The sequence below is a fragment of the Eutrigla gurnardus genome (assembly GCF_963514095.1).
Source record: "Eutrigla gurnardus genome assembly, chromosome: 3".
Taxonomy (NCBI): domain Eukaryota; kingdom Metazoa; phylum Chordata; class Actinopteri; order Perciformes; family Triglidae; genus Eutrigla; species Eutrigla gurnardus.
In genome coordinates this window covers 21,617,007-21,638,639 of record NC_139917.1, presented here as the reverse complement: position 1 = coordinate 21,638,639, position 21,633 = coordinate 21,617,007, and the positions used below count along the sequence as shown (strand labels likewise).

At 41.3% G+C, this 21,633-nt stretch overlaps 1 protein-coding gene across 2 annotated transcripts in view; it reads right to left on the bottom strand.

The window, feature by feature from the left end:
* Positions 1 to 21,310, bottom strand: part of LOC311011178 (SEC14-like protein 1) — a 28,778-nt gene extending 7,468 nt beyond the window's left edge. For both annotated transcript variants that reach the window (XM_084005975.1, XM_084005976.1), the window contains exons 1-10: positions 21,010 to 21,310; positions 19,732 to 19,815; positions 5,359 to 5,508; positions 4,955 to 5,086; positions 3,405 to 3,533; positions 2,232 to 2,505; positions 1,911 to 2,020; positions 1,590 to 1,779; positions 494 to 582; positions 185 to 255 (exon numbers count right to left, since the gene is read on the bottom strand). In XM_084005975.1, coding sequence (XP_083862101.1) covers positions 185 to 255; positions 494 to 582; positions 1,590 to 1,779; positions 1,911 to 2,020; positions 2,232 to 2,505; positions 3,405 to 3,533; positions 4,955 to 5,086; positions 5,359 to 5,508; positions 19,732 to 19,794 — 1,208 coding nt within the window. In that variant the 5' untranslated portion in view covers positions 19,795 to 19,815; positions 21,010 to 21,310. The remainder of the gene's footprint in view (positions 1 to 184; positions 256 to 493; positions 583 to 1,589; positions 1,780 to 1,910; positions 2,021 to 2,231; positions 2,506 to 3,404; positions 3,534 to 4,954; positions 5,087 to 5,358; positions 5,509 to 19,731; positions 19,816 to 21,009) is intronic.
* Between the last annotated feature and the right edge of the window lie 323 nt (positions 21,311 to 21,633).

Here is a 21,633-nt window from a genome sequence, read left to right as displayed (position 1 = left end):
AAGAGTCCAAAAATCAAAAGATATTAAGGTTTAAAATTATGTTAAACAGAGAAAAGCTGCAAATCCACAAATTTGAGAAGCTGAAAACTTTGTTAAACTGGCTGCCTATTCATTTTCTGTTGAGCCACCAAAATCAATACATATTTCTCAGCTCCGCAGTATAAACACTGTACTGAAGGTTTACCTGATAGGTCGACCAAACACCTTGGTGTTCTCCTCACAGCGTCTCAGACCCTCCTCATTGATAGACAGCACCTGAAAGAAGACACATGACCCCTATTGAGCATTTGGCTCTCACACTCGTAACCTGAGCTGACAGTGATTATAAATAAGCAGCAGTGCTGTATACTTCCTGGTGTTAAAACACTCAGGACATGCCAGTGTACATTAATTCCCTGGCCTGTAATCCAACCACCAACTACCCGAGCTATAAACATATCGACCTACATTGATACACGCAAGCTGGAATTGTGTTTCAACCTGTGTTACGTACATGTCTGAGCAGAGACTCCTCTCCGAGAGCGCGGACCAGTCCTTTAGTGTCCATCTGGCCCAACCTCAGGACGTACAAAGGACGACCGTCTAGAGGAGTAAAAACAAACATTTACATGATCTGTCACACGACTCCACAAGGCTGCATGTAACATGGAAATGACTTGCATAGTCTGTTTTTTTTGTTATGTAAGACAATTAGTGCCTGAGAAAAGCTTTCATGTTGTGGAGCAACTTTATAACTTCCCACTGCTCTGAACAAGGAATCTACAGCAATCGACAAAATAAAGGCTGTGGCTATGTGGGAGTGTGTGTGGAGTGTAGGGACAAATTAGCCCCATGTTTAAATCCATGTGCATGGCTGCGGGTTCCTCCAAAAGACTTTCGTGCACATGGTGTGCGAGTCCATAAGAAATTGGAGAACTGAGGTCTTCTTCTCGTAAACAGCGCAAACATAGCCAGCTTCAACACAAGCATTTCGATTTGCATGCACACATGAGATTGTACATGTGTTACCATTCCAATTGCTTTTTAGTATGGCTGTAGATGTGAGCATTTTTCTGTTTTTTCCTTCAAGAGATTGTTTGGATTTTTTTAAAGTGGGGTTATATGGGGTACATATTCATAGTGTATTACCTACAGTAGAAGGCGGAGTTCCAACACGGAAGCAAAGCAATGTACTGATGTGGACAGGGGGCTGCAGCAAAATTTATTTTGAACACCTAAAACAAGACCACCTCAAAAAATCCATCAGGCAAGTAGAGAAGTTATATCCGTCTATGCTTTCTTCAAAGCCATTAGACTCCATTGAGAAAAAGAGTCATTTTATCAATCAGAGCATGGGAGTTGCTGGACTCCCACAGCCTTGATTGCTTAGTTTGTTTGTGTTATTGTGTAATTTTGGTGAAACCAATTTGAAAAAGCAAAGTCACATAATAACACAAACATAACAAACATCAAATATGTTTTGCTGCCGCCACATCCACAGCAGTACATTGCTTTGCTTCTGTGCTGGTGCACCAAGTACGTCATACAACCTCACTTCAAAACATCCAAACTATCCCTTTAAATGATAATCACACACTGTCAGGTCCTACCTCGGTCATGGTGGTGCCAGCCCCCAGTGTAGTAGTCCTGGAGGACCTGTGGTGAGCTCCAGGTCTCCAGCAGGTAGTCCACCTGGTGCTGCTTCCTCCAGGTCAGCGATTGGCAAAGGATCTCCCGCGCCTTGTCCATATTAAAGTCTCTTGCACGCAAGAAACGCAGTATGTGCTCGTCTTTAGGGATCTGGATAGTAAGGGGAGAGCATTTAGCTGTACTGAATTGGTGAACAAGTTAGTAAATTATGTCACTGGCAAATGGCTAATTTAAACAGAACACTTGCATCCTTGGTAACACTGCATCCTTACAAAAATTACCTTTCCCTTGTGTGTCTCCTGCAGCCATTTACGGAGTCTGATCAGACAGCTCTCCTGCAGGGGGGTCAGGTCACCTAGGTAACGTTTGATATAGTCTGCATCCAACTTATCTGCAACAAAATAAATGTATAAAAGCTCAAATTAACATTATTCAATAAACACTTAAATGTAAATGTATATGTGGTCTATACCTTTAATGAAAACCAAAATCCCATAATATGCTGTAATTTCTGTGTCAATTCAAGACCTATTAAACTTTTGTTATATGTCTTTAAAACTAAACAATGAGCAATCATTTTTTGTGCATCTGTTAGAACAGACCTTCAGGTGTACCAGGCAGGATATCTGTTAGGCTGTCTGCCTGAATTGCGCTGCTGTCCTGCTTGGTGTCCTGGCAGGTGCTGTCCTTGGCGTCGGTGGGAAGCGGGATGGAAACGGCAGGCGTGACCGTCAGCTTGGGAAGCACGGGTGGGCTGGTGAAGAGGCTGGTTGGTCTGGGGAGAGGCACGGGAAGGGAGGAGGGAGTCCAGCGCGGCACATGGCTGATCCCTTCATCTTGTAGCTCCTTCAGGTAGAACTCTATGATTTCTTTTCCCTGTGAGGAACGCAAGTGAAGATATGAAGTATGACATGTGTGGCAAAAATAGCAGAAGAGTCTGCAAATTTAAGTGAGACATTTGGAATAAAGAATCTCTTCATATTAGGGGTAGGAATCTTTGAGTGACTCATGATTCGCTTCCGATTCATGAGGTCATGATTTGATTCAGAATGGATTTTCGATTCAAAACGATTCAAAATCTATTTTCAATTCAAAACGATTCAAAATCTATTTTTTAATTAGTACATGCTTCAGGATCTACTCGAGTCCATTGTGAGCTAATAAAAAGGCAGTGTGGCAAATTATGGCATGATAGCATAATAGCATACATCATCTACTGCTTATCCTGTATTCTGACATTGGGCGAAGGCAGGGTACAACCTGGACAGGACGCCAGCCTATCAACCATTCATGCTCACACCTACGTCATCAATGAGCCTATCCCCATGATGAATCAATTTAGAATCTAAAAAATAACAATCGCGATTTTTACATGAATCGATTTTTTTGCCCCATCTTCATTGGTACTTCATTGGTAACCAAGAACGACGATGGCTCTGCATATTCTTTATGTATATCCAATTGAATGGCCTGCTGATGGAAACAGGAAGTGATGCGTTCTACATTGCCGACATCCCTCCTAAATGAAGGAAGATGACTCACTAGGCCCACAGCAGAAGACCCCACTCAAAGACATTATACAAGCTTATCTATGCAATTCCAACATGAGATAAACTGACTGACTCACGCTCCAGAAACCTAACACCAAAAGTCATGGAACACATTGTTGTCAGTTCTGCATAATGCACACACCCATTATGATGTATTCTGCAACTATTTATGTTTTTCTCCATACACAGAACGAACAAAGGAGACATGGGTTGACACAAACGCACCTTTTTGATACTGCTGGCATACTGCTTCATAGCAATCTTTTCCACAGTGCTCTCAAAGCCGAAGAAAGATTTGATGTCCAGGCTGGCAGTCTGCTCAAAACACGTCCAGTCCTCATTCTCAGGGTGAACCTGTAATTATAATAATGATAATAAATGTATGTATAAAGTGCTTTCCAACATGTGCTGTACAACAAGAAGAATATAAGAGTAAAAACGATAACCAACACACACATAAACGTACTGCAGGGGTCAGCAACCTGAGGCTTTATCAAAGGCATAATAGCAAAAAGTGTGCAGTTTTTGAAACATTGAATTGCCGTCATCCGTATGCTAACCTACTTTTTTCACAGCCAAGGTAGTCTTATTGACTGGCATGCCGTGAAAATCCTCCCTACTTGCTGATGAACAAGATTGGTGGAAGGTGAGGTTAAAGATTTCAACTCAGATTGGTTGTATTCATAAAGATGGCAGCCTTCTTTCATATTGCTTTCATATATAATTACAATATCCTGATTATGGAGAAAAATGCTTTTTTTAAGTGTTGCTATAAACATCTATATATATGGATGGTATAAAATTACAGATCTGTTGGAGATTTAAATTTTGAAGTGGTGTCATATTTAAACTTAATGTTAATGTTTATGTGGCTCGCTGATTAATAGGAACATTTTCATTTGGCATATGAAAAAGACTGCCGACCCCCGACGAGGTTACTACGGTAACCGCAGACCCAGCTGCACCAGATGCTGATGCACGCAGATATACATTTTCACCTGTGCACTGTGATTAGGAGTGTGTGTGTGTCAGACTTTCTTTATAAAATAAGCATTTACACATGAGCAGTTCAGAGCTTAAAAAGAACAGCACACAAATGAATGCTTCCTGAAGGCACTGTGCTGGTAGCTTCATGACCCTTGGCTACCAAAATATTTCAGCTTTAGCCAGGTCCATTAGCTCAATCTAATTGAGCTGTCCATCCTGGTTACTGTGCTAAAGCACACAATAAGATTTCTGTGCGGCCTTGGACCTAAAATTAGCACTTTAGTTGGTTGCAGGCTTATACGATGTGCTTGACCTCATTAGCTCACAGCACATCCATTCATGAATAGGCCAATCTGAAGCAAGACTTAAGCATGCAGTGTGCAGAAATGGGGCCGGGGAGACACGCTGGTTTCAGATCAGTACTTGGGAGCATTCAGCCAGAATGTGAGCGGACTGAATAATTCACAGGGCGAGATAGGGCGAGAAAGCTAGCAACATGCTTAGTGCTGGTCCAAACATGGCTTTCTGTGCAGGGAAGCAGGGTAAGAGATGAGCAGATACACAAACATTAACATGGCCACGGTGGTGGCAGCTTGCCATGTAGGAGATTAACAACGGCTTTACAGAACGTGTGCGTTTGGGAACATAGATGTGTGGTTCTGTATTACTCAATGGGTTGAAAAAACTGCTTTCTTTCTCTGGAGCCACCCTACTATAAATATACAGGCATTGTTTGTGTGTGGTCAACAGTTTGCACTACGCGGCTCTGGGTTGTGTATGCTACTGACCGAATAGCAGCAGGTCTCATGGATGATGACCCTGTTGGAGAAGGTCTCATTATGGGACTCGATGTGAAGTGTCCTCTCTTGTCTGTTCAGCGTGTTTTTCTGGATGAAGTAGACATAGTCCACACCTGCAATCTGCAAACCAAACACACAACAACTCATCTTACGAGAAACTAAACTGACACGAGACACCAAAATAAGGTTAAGTCTTAAAAAAGTGACTGTGTGTACATAGAGATAAAGATGAAATGTCCCTAAATTATTATATTGTTTGTATAAAAAAAAAACTTGTCAACTGATGAAAAAAAACACATAATACTGTGAGGTAGTAGCTAAAAATCCCAATTACCAAAAAAGCATTGTACAGGTCGTCTGCACATTAGCAGATGACCTGATATGCAACATACCCTTTTGAGTAGGCGTGGGGCGTCAACATCCAGGGCACAGCGGCGCTCCACCCTGGTGGTGGACCCGTCCTCATTGGTCTCCTCTTCCACCACATCACTCGCCACAAACATAGGGATAAGGTGACAAGTGGGGAACCGCCGCTCATAGGCCTGAAAAAAAATGAAGGCGGAAAAGAATTGTCAGCCAACACTGTGGTTTGCAATCCGAAACCTTTTAGGTTTCGAGTTTAATTCTTGTGAATGAAGTAGGAGGGGAGAAAAATAATGGCGTGGTTGCAAAACTGGAAAGTCTAAACACCAGACTAGACTGGCAAGTAAGGAGCCAAACAATGATAGTCTTGATAACATGGGCTGGGGATGGCAAAGTTCGTCATAAAACTGAGCTTGTCTGAGGCTCTTTTGACAAGTTACTTTAGTTAATGCATAAACCAACAGAATATTTCCTCATTTGTAACTGCTTGTGCAAGTCCTTGTGAAATGAAAGTGCCTTAAGCTTCGCGTTTACTCCATGCAAATACCTCCATCAGCTGTTGGTAGATAAATGATTGTATAAAATTTGTTTTGTTAACAGGCCAGGATGAGTCATCATCAAACATTTGAAGAAAAAATACAGACATTTGATGAAAAAATGTTTTGGATAAATATTTGGCATATAACAAGAGGATAAATTAATGTTTAACACTGCGACACAGGAATCTAGGGCCTTTTTTTTAAACTTAATTTTAATGGATCATTAAGTCTTCTGAATATGAAGAAATGTATTTATCTATGAGTCAATGAGCAAATGGGTGAATAAGGGAGATTACACTAGAATTACTGCCTTGCGGTTGTACGCCTTGGCCAACCAGTCAAGTTGCCGTTTACAATGTCACCATTTTAACCGAACAGACATTTGCGAGAAATAAAGAGGAACAGGGAAGAAAAGACAGACAAACGGAACTATGAAGATGTTGGTAATATGGCACCACAAATCTGCCACGTCATCAACAGGGATATAGACCAGAAACATACAACATTATGACAGAATGCCCGACAGACGAGAGCAGGGACGGACTGTCTGAGATCAGCTAAAAGAGTGAGTGCTGCTCACAAGACATGCAGGGTTGGATGAGTTAAATGTCACACCGATAAGGGAGTCCTGTTCTTTGTCTTTGAGCAAAGGGTGCAACAATACCTGAATTCGCATTGATATGTGAGGTACAGGACAGAATCGGTATGCACAGTCCTTTTGGTACACCCTGTGACTCAAACAGTTGTTGACAATTCTTGAAATTCACCCTGAACATGTTGGCAGTGCACCAGTTGTCAGCTGTAGCATGCTAGTTCGTTTAGCCTGGTTGGCTGGGTTAATCGAGCTCAGTCAATTACAATTTGTGTCACAGCAACACCGTTACACTTATATATCTGTGGATCCACTTAAAACGTTTAAATTACAATGGCATCAGATGAAGTGTCAATGTAACAAAACAAAAACAGACTGGACGGTGAGTCCATCTCCACACAGCGTTCAGACAGCCCCCCACTGCAGATTCAGACCATGGGCTACTGAGCGACTCTGCTGTCTACTGACCAATGACATAATGCTGAGCTCTGTTTTTCAGCCCTGATTCTCTGGAACACTGGGCGCAGGCTTTGTACTGCCGTCAGCACAATGGCACCGACTGTAAACATCAATTTCACCCATTAAAAACAACCATCAACAACAATTTCGACCACAAATGCCAGGCACAGTCAAAAACAATAGGCCTGCATACTGTACAAAAACACAGGCTTTACTTTTAGTCAACCGCGAGGAGGAACAATAAACCCCCATCAGAGTCGTGTTCTGCTCGATGAAAAACAAAACAGCACTACATTTAGCTGCCCCATGTGCACTGAAAATAGCCCTGTTGTTTTGGTGGTAAAAACAGGAAACAGGAAGGGGATAATACCAGCGTATTCCTCAAAAAGAGAACATGGGCATTCTCTAGAATATCCACCCACCCCCAAAAGAATATACCCGTGTGATGCATGAGTAGTAAACCTGCTGCCCACCATTTATATTCAGGCACACTGAGTTTGTTAACGTTGAAGGTAGATTATCTGATCCATTATTTCACGATATAGCTATAATTAATTGTCCATTGATCAATAAAGAATACAATTAATGGTGAATGTTCTTTTAAACAAATATATCCATCTAATTTAACTTGAAGACGCCATTAAAAGTAATTCCAACTCCATGACATTTCAGAAAATTCTGAAATTGACATGGCGAAAACCCTGCACGGAGACACAATCTGGTCAATCAAACCACCAGAAAACTGTGTGTCAGGTAATGTCTCAAACTAATATCTTGACCCTTTGACTCTTTGATCTACAAAGCAAGCACAAACGTTTGAAACCATTTGCACACTTGCTCATATTTACACAAGAACTTGTTTTAGTTAATAGACCTTGACACAGTTCATTCAGGATGCGTCAAGTCACCTACAACAGGATCTAGTGTACATTTTATAAAAACAACGCTAAAAAGCTCTCTGGCTCTGCTAGATCTATGAAGAAATTTGCTCATCAACCTGTTAAATCCAACAACAGATAATGGATCCAATATAACATAGTACAGTCAAGTGTGTGTTGAAAGTGTACAAACATATATAGCTTCGCAACAATACACTGACTGCACTTGACACATGGGATTCTCTTTTCCCTCATCCAGTAGCCAACCATTAGTTCTACTCAAATTAAGCAGCAGTTAAATGACAACAAAACCGGCCCTGCCTGAGGTCAGACACAAACAGTGGTACAACTGCACCACAGTAAGTATTAATTTGTCCTTTGCCTCAACTCTTTCCTGGAAGGGTTTAGCACACTGAGACTGTTAAAAAAAAAAAAAAAACTATTCAAGTTTCCAGGCTAGCTGTAACAACTGGACATGAGAGAGAAAGACTGCAAAAACACTGTACTCCAGTCTCCATGGTGATATGATATACACAAACATAACTGGCTGAGCCATGAGTAAAAGGTTCCTGGAATTTGACTGGAGTTTTTATGTGCTTTCCAGGCACGCATGAGAGAAAATTAAAAAACAATGCATGGTCATTTAATCCCTTCCTGCATACACACAAAACATTCTCCCTCAAGACAACAGTGTGGATAAGGGCATGGGTATGAAAAACAAGACATATTTTGCTCAGGAAGGGAGATTCAGGAAAGCCCTTGGTTCCGAGGGGATACATAATACATTTTAAGACTACAAAGGGCTGCATGGTTGTAGCCCCGCAGGCTTGTATACGTGCATAGTGTACTACCTGGCAAGAAAACAAGCATGCTGGCGGGCAGCCATGCGATTATCTGACTTGAACTTATGGCATTAAAGAAACAAGACTTAAATATAGCTGCAACCATGATCTAAAACAAATACAGGCAAAAGAGCTCATGTTTTGTGCGATACCTCTTCAGCAACTTGACCTTAAAATCAAGTACAACTATAAAGGTTAGATGATTAATTGATGCGTAGGTATTAATTTGCTGTATGTGTGTCAGTAGTTGGCCTGGTTTTGATTTTATGGGTTGGGAGCCAAAATGGCTGAGAACCTCTAGTAAAAAGTAGCATTATCATTATTTGCGTCATGTTGTTAGCCACAATATGAGATGAAGAAACTGAACTTTTCAGGAAATTAAAACACTAAAATAATTGTACACTGCAATTTCAAATATGCATGCATGTTATGATATTGTTCCTGTATATGTGGTCACATAGTTGCATGTGTCATTATATTATTGATATTTTACCCAAATTAAGCTTGAATGGGGTTACTAGATTTTTGACCACCAGATGTCAAGATACATGGTTTATCAGTAATGGATTTGAACAGCCGAATCTGAAGGTTGTACGTTAGCTAGCTGGTTACGCTAGTCTCCTTAGCAAACACTCCTTCTACAATCACAATGTTAACAGGAGAACGGCCTCTCTTCCCCTGGAAGTGGCAAGGTCCAGGCAAAATGATAAACAAAACATGGCGATGCAGGGTTTCGACTCAACAGAGATGATTCACTAATAGATCAAGCAAAAGGTGGCATGACTGTATTACTGTGGTAAGAGAAGGGAGGTGGTGCAAGTCCTTTAATGTATTACAATAAGGTTACCACCAAGTATTTGATTAGATGAAAAACAGGAAACACCCTCCCCCAAAGGCAAAGATGTTCTTCTAACATAACAGCTCTGATGCAATGTTTCTACCAATTTACAGCTGTTCCCAAGAACTAGAGGAAGGCACAGAGGACATGAATGGACTTGATAGTAAATGTTTTGGTACATCAAGTTTTATACTGCATTCACATGAACATCAATTGCACCGCTAAAATAAATACCGTTTTTGTTAGACAAACCACTCCCCTGACGCTGCCAGACTAAGGCTTTACAAAACATTTTGTTTTCTTGGGTGTGCTGCATCAAAGATTATATAATTTGCTTATAAAGACGAAAACCCTTGGTCTCCTGGGACCAACACTGACTGGAGAACACTTCCGACTTCGTCTGTTGCAGTATCACATCTCTGGAGCTTGTGAAAGTGGTTGTGAAATAGAGACGACTGACGTCCAGAGGTCAGCCTCTGCTATTTTTATAAGCGGGCTTTTCTTGTGACTGGGAGAGTTGAAACATTTGGGTTGGGGGCACTCTTTAGATTAAGATGCTTGATGAGGACAGCTTAAAATTATGTCAAAACATAGTGACTAACTACAGAGTTGTCCAGGATTTCCAAGGATTTGGAAGGAGCATCACCTTGGGTCAATGTTTACTTCCTGACTGCTGATGTCATTCACATATAGGACAAGAGCCATTTAGAATGTTTACATTGTTCTATTCACATGTTCAATCTGTTAAATGTACAAAACAAATAATGCCTTTTGTTGGTGTTGGATTATTCAACATAACTTACACGTTCGGTCTCCGTAATAAACCCATAACATATCCCTCAGAAGAAATACCAGCATACTGTCAAGAGTATCCTAAAACACTCAAATTTCCCCTTGTAACATTTCAGTACAAGACACTTAGTCACACTGATAAATAAGGCCCACAGTCGGACGACCAACAATGGGCTGTATTATCGGGACTGCTGCCACAGGATTTCTCTGAAGCTGTTCTCCAATGTTCCCTCTTAAAAGACCCAATACATTTGTATTACAAATACACGCCAGCCTTGACGTCAGATACAAACAAACCTGGCTTTGAGTGAGTGCTCGTGGCAGGGCTGTGACGTCGTTCAGCCAATGTGTGGTAACAAAAATCATTAGGATTTGACACCACATGCAACACGAGGTTTTGACCGGTTGAGAACGTCATTACAGGGACTGATTCCAAACAGCATTAATAATGACTTTAACCTGCATACTAGACCAATCCCATTTTTGGGGGGGCATTGTCCGCCACATGCATGCCGTTCATTAATTGGACTGACTGTGTCATGTTTTATGTTGGTCACAAAGAGGGTGCTCCCGTCTGGTGGACAGTTGGGGTCACAAGAACATTTAAGAGACTAACAGGCCCACAGATTAGTGAGCCAGTGTGCCGAATGACTAATAATGTCTTGTTCGTTCATGAGCCAGGTCATCGAAATTTTGTCCTTACACAAAAGGCCTTTCTGGTATTATTTTACATAATATGAGATGAATAGCTTAGAAAAAGGAGGTGTAAAGAATGACACGTGGAGAGGAAAATTCCTCCTGGTTTTCATTTCAGAAAGCAAAGCTATTAACTCCAAACTAGGTCATCGACAAGTATGGGGGAGAGCAGGAGGAAAGTTACTGAGCAGTCAGCTTAAAAATTTGGTGTTTCTTGACTCAAATACACAGAGAAATATGAAAACTAATAAAAGCACTGGTGTTAAGTTACTTAAGATACAGCTTATACATGAGTATAATGGTACATGGTACTAGGGATGATGAAGAATTGTGTTCTAGTAAAACCAAAAAAAGGTGAGAGGAATCACTTTACCTGTCACTAGTGACCAAATAAAATGTATATAACAGATAAAAGGATTCACTTTGAGCCATTAGGCTTTTCAACAAGACAGCAAGACAAGGCTCTCTCTATGGCTTATGAATAGATGTTTACAGATGGAGCGTTTGAATAGGGAGCCACTCATGTAAGCATAAGTAGGTGAAACCACTCGTGGAACAATGTCCTGTAATGTATAAAGAGCCTCCATTTCCCTGTTGTGGGGCTGGGCCAACCAGTTAAACAGCTGAACATGCTAGACGGATAATGAGGACAGCCTCCAGTGTCAATGTAGTATAGCACTAACACCATTTTATTTGTAGAATGTCTTAACAGGATTTGTTGCAGGTGAACACACTTAAAAGGTAGAGTAGGTCATTTGGAAAAAAACACAGAAACTTTGACCAAAAAAGTCCTGCTCCCTTTGTTCAGACTGCTGTTCAAAGCCACTCCCCCAGAACGCCAAATGAGTGCTCGAGTTCAGCAGAGTGCGCACATTCAGGAAGTAAGCACTGACAGAGAGGCAGGCCGTCGAATTATTATTATTTTTATTAGTGTTTCAGAGCATTAAATGTATCCATTGCTATCGGTATGTTATGAGGAAGTAATATAAAAATAAATAAATAGATACAAAATTCAAGAAATATAACAGAAAGTGTTTCTGAATAGAGTCACCTACTCAACCGTTAAATATTTTGAGTTGCTGTCACATCTAGAGAGGGAGATGCAGTGTTATGGAAGAGCTTTGTCATGGCAAATCAAGAGTGAGCATAGCACTACCTCAAGACAGAAAAGATGCAAATTTTCTCCACCCATCGGGTCCAAATGCATCTGAGCTGAGGTGTGGACTAGATGCGGGGTAGGAGAGAGAACAAGCTTCTGATTGAACAGATGCAACAATAGAGCGTTTGGTCTCTGCATGCCATACCGCCCACTTCTCTCCTTACAGTGATGTCACTTCTATACTGTGCTTTGTAATGGCAGAACTGCCTGGAACGACCCACTTGGAGAGAGGAGGGGGGCAATTTGCACGTACACAGACCTTATATAAACTTAAGGACCTACATATTTGGTGGGTGCAATATGCTAATCTGCAGTGCTAGGTTAGACATGCATGACCAGGAATATGTGTGCACCAGGAATAGAAAGCAGCAGGATGGCCATCTGTCAGCTATGAAAAAGTCATCAGAATAAGAACAAGTACTTTAAAGATGTTGTTTTTCTGTTTTTTTTTAACTCATTTAAAATATATACACAATATATATACACTGCTGACATTATGACAGGGAGCAAAGGACACAGTTAGTATTCATGACATTTTCAAAATAAACAAAAAAAACAAATAAAAAAGGACCTTAGGAAACAAATAGTTACATAGATCGTAATGTCATCAAGCTATCATCTCTTTTAAACATTCAAACTTATCAACTGTGTTCATTACTGTGCGCCCTGACTCATCACTCTGACTGTTCTCCATACAGGACCAAACCACTGCAGGATGAGAATACCTCATGAGCAACGAGTTAGAGGAAAATGCAGCATTATTGATATCCTTGCATCTTACAGTCAGGGGAGGTGCTGGCAATCTATTTTACTGCGGACACTATTACAAGATCCAATTATTTCACTTTCAACTGTAACATTTATTTCTGGAAATGTTGCTCGCAATTTCTGAGCAACTTGTTCTTTCCAGGAAAGGTTGAGATAATAGCAGTGAACATGGAGACAACTGAGGAGAGAGGGGAGACAAGATAACTGGAGATTTCAGATGACTAGAGATAAATACGCTGCTCTGTGGGTGAGTATGGGGTGTATGTGAGAACACATACAAAGTTGAAGGTAAAATAAGTGGGGAAGAAAAATTAAGCTGTAAATCAAGATTAAAAAACAATCTGCCTGCAGAGTAGGCCTATCTCTTAAAAGCATTGCTTTTTAGGTTTTCATTTGTGTAAAATATATGTTGGCCCCGAGAGCTTAACGCACTGCAAAGAAAACACATTCAAATGAAAAAAACATTTTCATTAACCAGAAAACACATGTGTAGCATTTGGAAAACAAACACCAAGTTGACGACACACTAAATCATCAACTTGCCAACACATGAAAATGATTTTGAAAAAGCTCTGCGAGAAGGCCAAACAACACAATGGAAAAGGTTTCGAGGGGATTAGAAAAAGTGATGCACCATTCAGCTGTTCATAAAACCAAACTGTTGTAGGTGGAAGAATACACTCATATGGTACCCTTTCTTCATAACTTATGTTGTCAGTTTGGTATGTGTGGTCTACTGGTGTTGATTGTTAAGTGTGACAGCAGCTGTACGCTGCATGACACAGGGCGAATGTAAGATACGTTTTTTGTTGTTCATCTTCGGCACACTGTAGTTTCACAGTGACAGACCCACGTCAATAGCATGGATTTTTTTAGTTTCAACCATATTCTTGCAGTATTTTTTATAAATGCTGCGCATGTCGTCAAATTCATGTTTAAGTGTTGTCAGGTTGGTGTTGTTTTTTTAAATGCTGTGAATGTTTGGTGAAGTGGGTAAAGACGTTTTTTTTCATTTGCTTGTGTTTTTTTTTTAAATTTGCAGTGTGTTGAGCTCTCATTGCCACAATAAAAACATTGTAGATCAACATTTATAATACCAACCAATAATATAATCTTTGGCACTGCACAGAGCTAAAGAAGGTCGGAAGATTATCTTTTCAATTATCAAATGAAATACCGCCCCAGCATTATGTCCCGACTGCCTAACCCGTTTCACTCCGACATATGCCACGGTACGGAAGCTAGATACACTTGAAATTACGTTTCAACTCAAGTTTTATGTTGTAGAATAAAATATAAAATATGAGGTAAACGGAAGTACAAAAACGCTTACTAATTTCTTGGTTTTATAACCAATTCCTGCAGCACTCTATTAATGTCACCTAGCTGCCGCATAGATCTGAGTCACCATCCATCCCCACACTGTGGCATGGCTGTAGTGTAAAATACGCTAAAGGGTCATTGTGTAAGAGTATGTGCGTACACATTCATCTGTGTCTAGCGGAGCAAAGCAAGGTGGGGGGATGGGCGAGCTTGTTTGGGCAGCATCTCGACCTTGCAGCAGGAAAGAGGTTGAATGAGTGTCCTGGTGATCAGTGAATGAAATCCAGAATATTCTCATAGGCTCCCTGGGTCACATGGTAGCAGTGGCACAGTCCTTTATTAACGCTGTCTGAAGCAGCATGCTGGATGGTAAGCTCCTCTGCCCAAAGCAGGCTATATATCTTCATTGATTTTGGCAAACAGCTTCAAGCTGAGTAAGTGAATTACACACTGCAAGTAAAGCTCCGACAGATTCATTCAGAAAAGTGGATGGATACTTTCTGAATGAGAAAGGACAGGTGCAATGCAGAGAGGAGCTAATGAGAAATACATACATAAACAGCTAAATATTTCACCTAAGCAAGAATACCAAATCTCCTTCTTGATATTGAATCTCCTTTGAGGAGCTTTATCTGATTATTTACTGTAGTAAGAATGAAGTGAAATCGAGTTTCATTCCATTTGTATTTCCTCTTTTTCAATGGGCCACATTGCCATAACAAAAAAGATCGTGCGACTATAATGGCCCAGTTTCTCTGCCAGCAAGCCAGCAGCTCACACTTGGATTAAAACAATAAAGTAATGCCGCTGTGCCATAAAATTGGAAAAAGCCTTAAACAGTAAGTGGGTCAGGACATGGCAGAACAGGATGTCACCCTGGCAGGGTAGCTCTGTGCTTAGCCAGGCTAGACAAAGACAAGGGTTACAGCAGGATGAACCACATTTAGAAACACTGGTTCTGTTGAAAACAGGCACCAATGTGTTGGCGAAAAGAACGTGCTTGGGATGACCCACATATTAACAGTTATAGAGGGGACAAGGAGCTAAACGTAATTCATACTGCAAAAGAAGACAGAATTAGCTTTACCTGAACTGAGCTCCGATGTGCAGTAGCAAAACTATCTCTATATTTTAAATTTAAATGAAACCTGATAACAGAAGCTGTTATTTTCAAAAAGACAGAAGAGACACGGATAAGCATCTACCGCACGCATGTGCTTCCTTGCATAAAATCATATTTCTGTTTTGCATGATGGGTGCTCAAATTGACGTTTCATTACGTGAATCTGTTTTTGAGAGAGATTGTAGAGGAACAGTTAAAATGCAGGTCAGATGAGCAGCATACGACACATTAGCGATGAAAATGAGAGGCACTAGAAATTGTGTTTTCCAGGAACTTAGGAACTTACACAAAAGCTGGTGATGCAGTTTAACACAGTAATAACACTTCAAAGACAAGGTCCCTTATCAACTATCACGGAAGTCCGCATTAAAACTGTTTCACTGCTAGTGCTGTTTCTGTCACGTACATACTGTACATGAACTGTCACAGAGCAGTTCATGCAACCCTGGCCTGGATTATAGGAAACAATCATTTTCAGCAATACACTGAGGGCCCCGTTAATGAGCCTTAACAACTTGCTCTCAGACAACAGTTCTGAGAAGGGAGTGCGTGCAGTACACTAGGTATGGGACGACATGAAACTTTAATTCCACAATTATCCTGGCCAGAATAATGGCAAGCCACAATATTATACTGTTAATCATCAAAATATGCTTATGGGACCATACAAAATTACTTGATACTGCTTCATTGGGAACAGCAAGTCCTTGTTGCAATCAGGAGGAGAATAGCACAGCACAGTCCTGTTTGGCTAAATAATAGAGCTAACAGCTCTGATAAAGGGAATCTATTCACCAAGGAGTAATTGTCCCCCAGTGGTTGATGGTGCCAAAGACTACAACAGGCAATACACTTGCATGGCACATCCTGTTCCTTCCTCTCTGGAAACACAGAGGCAAGACCAAAATACTTTGTCCTTGTGGATTAGCTACAGGCCCATACGTTTCCATGGAGCACCTAAGGCTTTGACTCATTTAATACCCTCTCTCTGCAGCATGTGTACTAAACTGGGAAGGGAGGGACTTAAGATATAGTTATTGTCTTTTAAGCAGCAATAGCTTTTTACAATTACAGGGTCAGTCTGTTTTTTTTCATTTCTCTTTTGGCTACTGAAGTCAGTCTTCATTTGTGGTGGTGTTCCAGAAGCAACTGTCCCTTCAAGCCTGAAACAACAGCGAGAGGGGTATTGTGTTGAGCTTTTGACATTCCTATGTGACTCCCCAAGGAAAGACTAGTGGCTATGAAGCTGGACTGCTGCGATAATGGCAACAACAGCATCAACTTCATTTCCTGTTATTGAGATGCAGCAGCAGACCGAGAGCGTTTTTTTTAAACAAACTGCTACTACTTCCTTACTTCAGTAATAATCCTCAACAACAAAAAGCAGCCATGCTTTATGGTGTAACGAGAAGGCTGTCAAGGTTGATATTAATACACATGGGTGTTTGCGTGCTTTTGGGGCAGCTCAATCCCTGACAAACCCAGTCAGTTGTTAGTCAACATACGTCTCATCCTTCTGATATCTTAAGATTATCTACAAAGGAATTTCAGAGTTTCCTATCAGGATACATACTGAAGGTGTTGTGGTGCGTGTTTCACTCTGGCGCCAGTCTAATCTTGTTGAGACTTTCAGGAGCTGAAGTGACATGCAATATTCAACACCAGGTGTTTCTGCACTAAATCTCTGTGAAATGTTACAGGAGTATCCTTAATTCAGTGTTACGTCTGTTCCTGTCAAGTGTATTTTATAGCACTCAAGCGGGTGCAACGGTGCTGACAGTTTTCTGTTCATTTTCTTGGATTGTCTTATTTCTAATGTGGTACACATGGTCAACTTCACTCTGAAGCATAACCTTGATTGCCATTAAAACCAATGCTAGCTTGGTCAGTTATGTATACAAGTATATCGTGATTGTTGCAGTTAAAAATACAGACTGGACTTTGAACTACCAAGTTGCAATAAGAGTGTCAAATCTGCCAAAAAGCTGTCACTGCTGGGAATAGTGAGGATAACATGTTCAAGCAGGGTACAGTAACTGCTGCAGAACTAAAACAGCTGAAGGGCATCTGAGATCCAAGCATGATTTATGCAACAGTACACTCAAGCCACAGCGGAGCTAGCTAGAGGTTGACGTACTTTCATAGCACCTGTCAGAGAGCAGAGTGGCCTCTTGAGGCCAAGTAAGGAGAAGGTGAATTTCACTTAAAGAATGCATCTAAAGGCTTTAACAGAGGAATGTAGAGCATTTTTTTCCCCCTTCAGAAGTGTAAATGGGTATTTCAAAGAAGTGACAGTATCCAAACAACAGAGTCAAATGGAGGGAGAACACCAAATTCCTCAAAAGAAAATGTCAAATATAATCCCCCAACAGACGAAACGAAGAAGCCATTACTGGCAAATATCTAAGAAGTCTATGACAGAGGAACTGGAGGGGAGAATAACCAGGCTGAAGTAAGCTATGGCCCAATATATGGTGCATATTATTTGGAAATACTCTGCATCATGCAGAGGCCTGCCTGCACAATATGTACACCTTATACACATTGAAAAGTGGAAGTAGTTTTGACATAAAGAGGCCAGTTTTTATTTAATCATTATACAGTACACACTATCAATGCTTTGTGAAGGTTTCCAACAAACGCAGGATGTCCATACACTACCATGCGTCAAAGGCGACAGACCTGCTGTCGAGGAAGTGAGAGGGGAGATATTTCACTGGATTTTCAATAACAAGAACCAGTAAGTGTTGTGACGCAACATTAAGTCTGCTCTGCAGTGTCTGCAAAAAAAAACTCACTGCAGAGAAAACTTGCAAGAAGGGAAAAGTATCCAAATGCACCAAACTCAGCTTTCACTTAACGAAAAAAAAAAAAAAAAATCATTATAGATTTTCCCCACATTATTTGTGGTCAACACAAGGAAATCATTTTTGTATTCAACTTTTAACATCCACCATATCTGTTGCTGCCCTAGTTTACCTTACACCTGGGGCTACTCCATTAGTTTTGCAAGTAAGTCAGCCCCATCTACAAACAATCCATAAGGTGGGTCTTCTCTAGTTTACACATCGTCTTCTGCTTTGCTATTATTTACTATCGCCGCCTCCGGCTGCATGCTTAGACCCAGGTGTAGGTACCAGCCCTCTATTTATAGCCATCTGTTAGCTCAGTGCTCAATCCAGCCTCTCTTAACGAGATTTAGTCTTCCTGCATGCGCTGTCTCGCTGGTATAGAAAGCTGATTTCCATTTAAAGAAAACACCAAAAGACAGGTGGCATGCTGTTAAAAGGAAGTCATTCCCAACTAATTTCCTGATGATCAAAGGTCATTTAAATGAATAAAGCAGAATAGCCATATATTGCTGAAAATTATGGAGTCAGTTAGACTAAAAATGACAGTTGTGTAATCAGGCCAGGACTCACCAGGCGTGCACTAACACCACATTACTGACAAACAGCAGCTGAGGTCAAAACATTGCTGAGTAAACCATCCACTGTGGGATCATAGTTGATGGTGTAGCGTGCCATCGCTTGTCTTTCTTCTCTTTTAAACTGTATTTAAATATCTTGAAAGATACAGAGATATGGTGTGACAATACGTAGAAAATATGCCATTTAGCCAGTGAAGCTTTCTCCCATCCCCTGTCCGAAAGCTCTGGGGTAAAGACTAGCAGGTGTGCGTGACAAACTGTATCCAGAAAAGGGTAAATCAACACAAGTACCAAAAGCTAGGGAGAGAAAGCACAGATGGCTCTAGGAATGCTGCTGAGAATCCCATTTTAAAAAGAACGAAAGAAAGGAGAGGGACATGCAAATCCACAGTCTCTCTGCACTCAACAAGGGACCTCATGCTTGAAAGTGAACGACAACACGCAGCAAGTCAGACACTAAAAGCCTTGCAAGGCACTGAATTTGAACACTAAATCTGAGGTGGAACCTCTGTTTGACATAACAGCACAGCCGTGTTGTATATTCAGACGCTGGGTGTGCAGATACACACAAGGCAATTTAAGTAGTCCACAACATCAGAAATGTGTGTGCGTGTGTGTGTGATCTAGATCTGTGTCTTCATCTGAAACGGCTGCCTTGTAGGAATATTTCTGTTTGTCACTACTTATCAGACGCACCTCTCATAGTTGTAAGGCAACATTGACAGTCCAGCCAGCCAGCACATAGCCGTGTGAACATTTAGTAAACTGCGTGCAATGCAGTTTTCTTTCAGCAACAGCCTTTTGAATCTGTGAGTCGATAATAAGCAAGGTGTGTAATTACAAACCAATGACTACCTTCTGAGGGCAACCTCTGAAGCGCCCACACGTCAGCATTACATAACACTCCATCTATAGCACGCAATAATAACAGAATTGACGGTGAATACAGGTAGAGCCACTTACTGCCATCACCAGCTCAAAGGGATGCTTGTACACCCGCACGGGCGACTGGTACTTCTGCACCATGGTTGCACGAACAGCGACAACCTGAACAGAATGAATCAATTAGAAAAGAAAGAACAAGCTATGATCACAGGCATGTGTGAAAGAAAGGGAGTAAAGCAGAAATGTTAGGTGGCATTTCTTTCGTCAGGTCTGTTTTGGCTGACTGCTTTAATGATGTCAGGTGCTTTATATGTGTGTGTGCGCATCTGTGTGTTGGCAAGCAGCCCCCAGAAGTTGAAAACCTTGTATAATGATGAGCTGCAGAAGGGAACTCTCCTGAGCTGTGACCAAGGATGTCACTGATCAATGGATGCAGTGTGCCCCGCTCGTTTATCAAATTGAGACGATACACCGCTGCAATGTCTTTTCACTTCACACGACTGGGAATAGCCTGTAACTAAGCCAGGTCAATCTACATCTCTACAGAAGCTCAGGTCACAGCTACACACGAAAAATAACATAATAGTGGTGCTTGTCGTTAATAAATGTAAACAGCACATTATGTGGGCTGGAGCAGAGGACAGAGAACGGTTGGATTTATACAGATCAAATGCATCTTCTACTCACCTCAACATTAATAGTCACATGCACACATACTGTATGTTTTAATGAAAACTACACAGCTTACTATGCAAAGTGTGGTTTGAACTTCATGTTCTGTGTGTGCTCAGCATGCTGATACACGTCTGTAACTCCTGCAGTGATGGGAACATGGCTGGAAGCAGGAGGCTGAGTCCCAGCACTACTTACAGAGGGATCAGGGCAGGCACTACTAATAGCCGGGCTGGGACCAACAGACTACAAAACACGGGATTCTTCTACGTCTAAAGAGTGCTACTGCTGTATATAATTACCGTCATGCTTCAGGGTCTGCATGCAAATCCAAATAATACGTCAAAAATAAGACAATCACTCTGGTAACAGCTATGAGTCAAATCAGAGATTTCAGGTGACGCGCTGTCAACCACGCAAACGTGATCCGTCTGTGACGTTAACTTTCAACGGTTTAAAAGATGGGGAAAGATGTTCAATTACCACATGAAATTCTCCTGGGTTAAAAAGAAAAAAAGCCAATTTATTTATATTTTCACCACCTTGACAGTAGATAAACAACTGCCACGCCGACTTGTTAACGTTAGCTTACATCAATAACAGTGCTGAGATTAGCCGGCAAGCTAGCGTCAATTTGTACAATTCGCTCGCTATCATGCCATAAATATCATAACTGGCACTTACCGTAGATTCAAAGAACTAGAGGTATGTAGGCCGGTTTAGTCTCGTTAGTCGTTGTTTCTTCTGAAAGGGCTATCCAAGCAAACTCTTGCCATCCCCCTCGTCGACTCTTCTCTCGCCGGGTCCTGGTGCTGAGCTGAAGCGGGGCGCTAACGATGGTTAGCTTTATTGTTCAAGCCTATCAAGTAGCCGGACTAAGCAGCAAACGGACAAAACAGTTGGGACGCGTCCTCATCACAGTGTGACACTGACGGGCAAAGCAACACACAAAATATCCGAAACTGTCCCGTGTGAAATCACTCGTAAATGGATGAGGCGTCGGAGCAGACGGACAGTATCCCTCCTCTCCCGGTTGTCTCCGCCTCCTCTCTACGTCACGCATGTGACGCGGGGCCGTCGCTCCTCCCCGATTTTGACAGTTTTTTTCCATCACTCAGGACGGCGCAGTGCTGCTTTCATAAAAAAAAATCCGCTGTATGACCCACGGGGAAGGACTAACAGAAGATGGAATTATGGTTTTATTTCAGATAACTTTTCACGTGCACAGTTTACGTTTAGATTTGTTTGTGTTAAAACCAACGGGCACTTTATTGTCATCAGGGAGAAATTGTGTTGCAAATGACACTA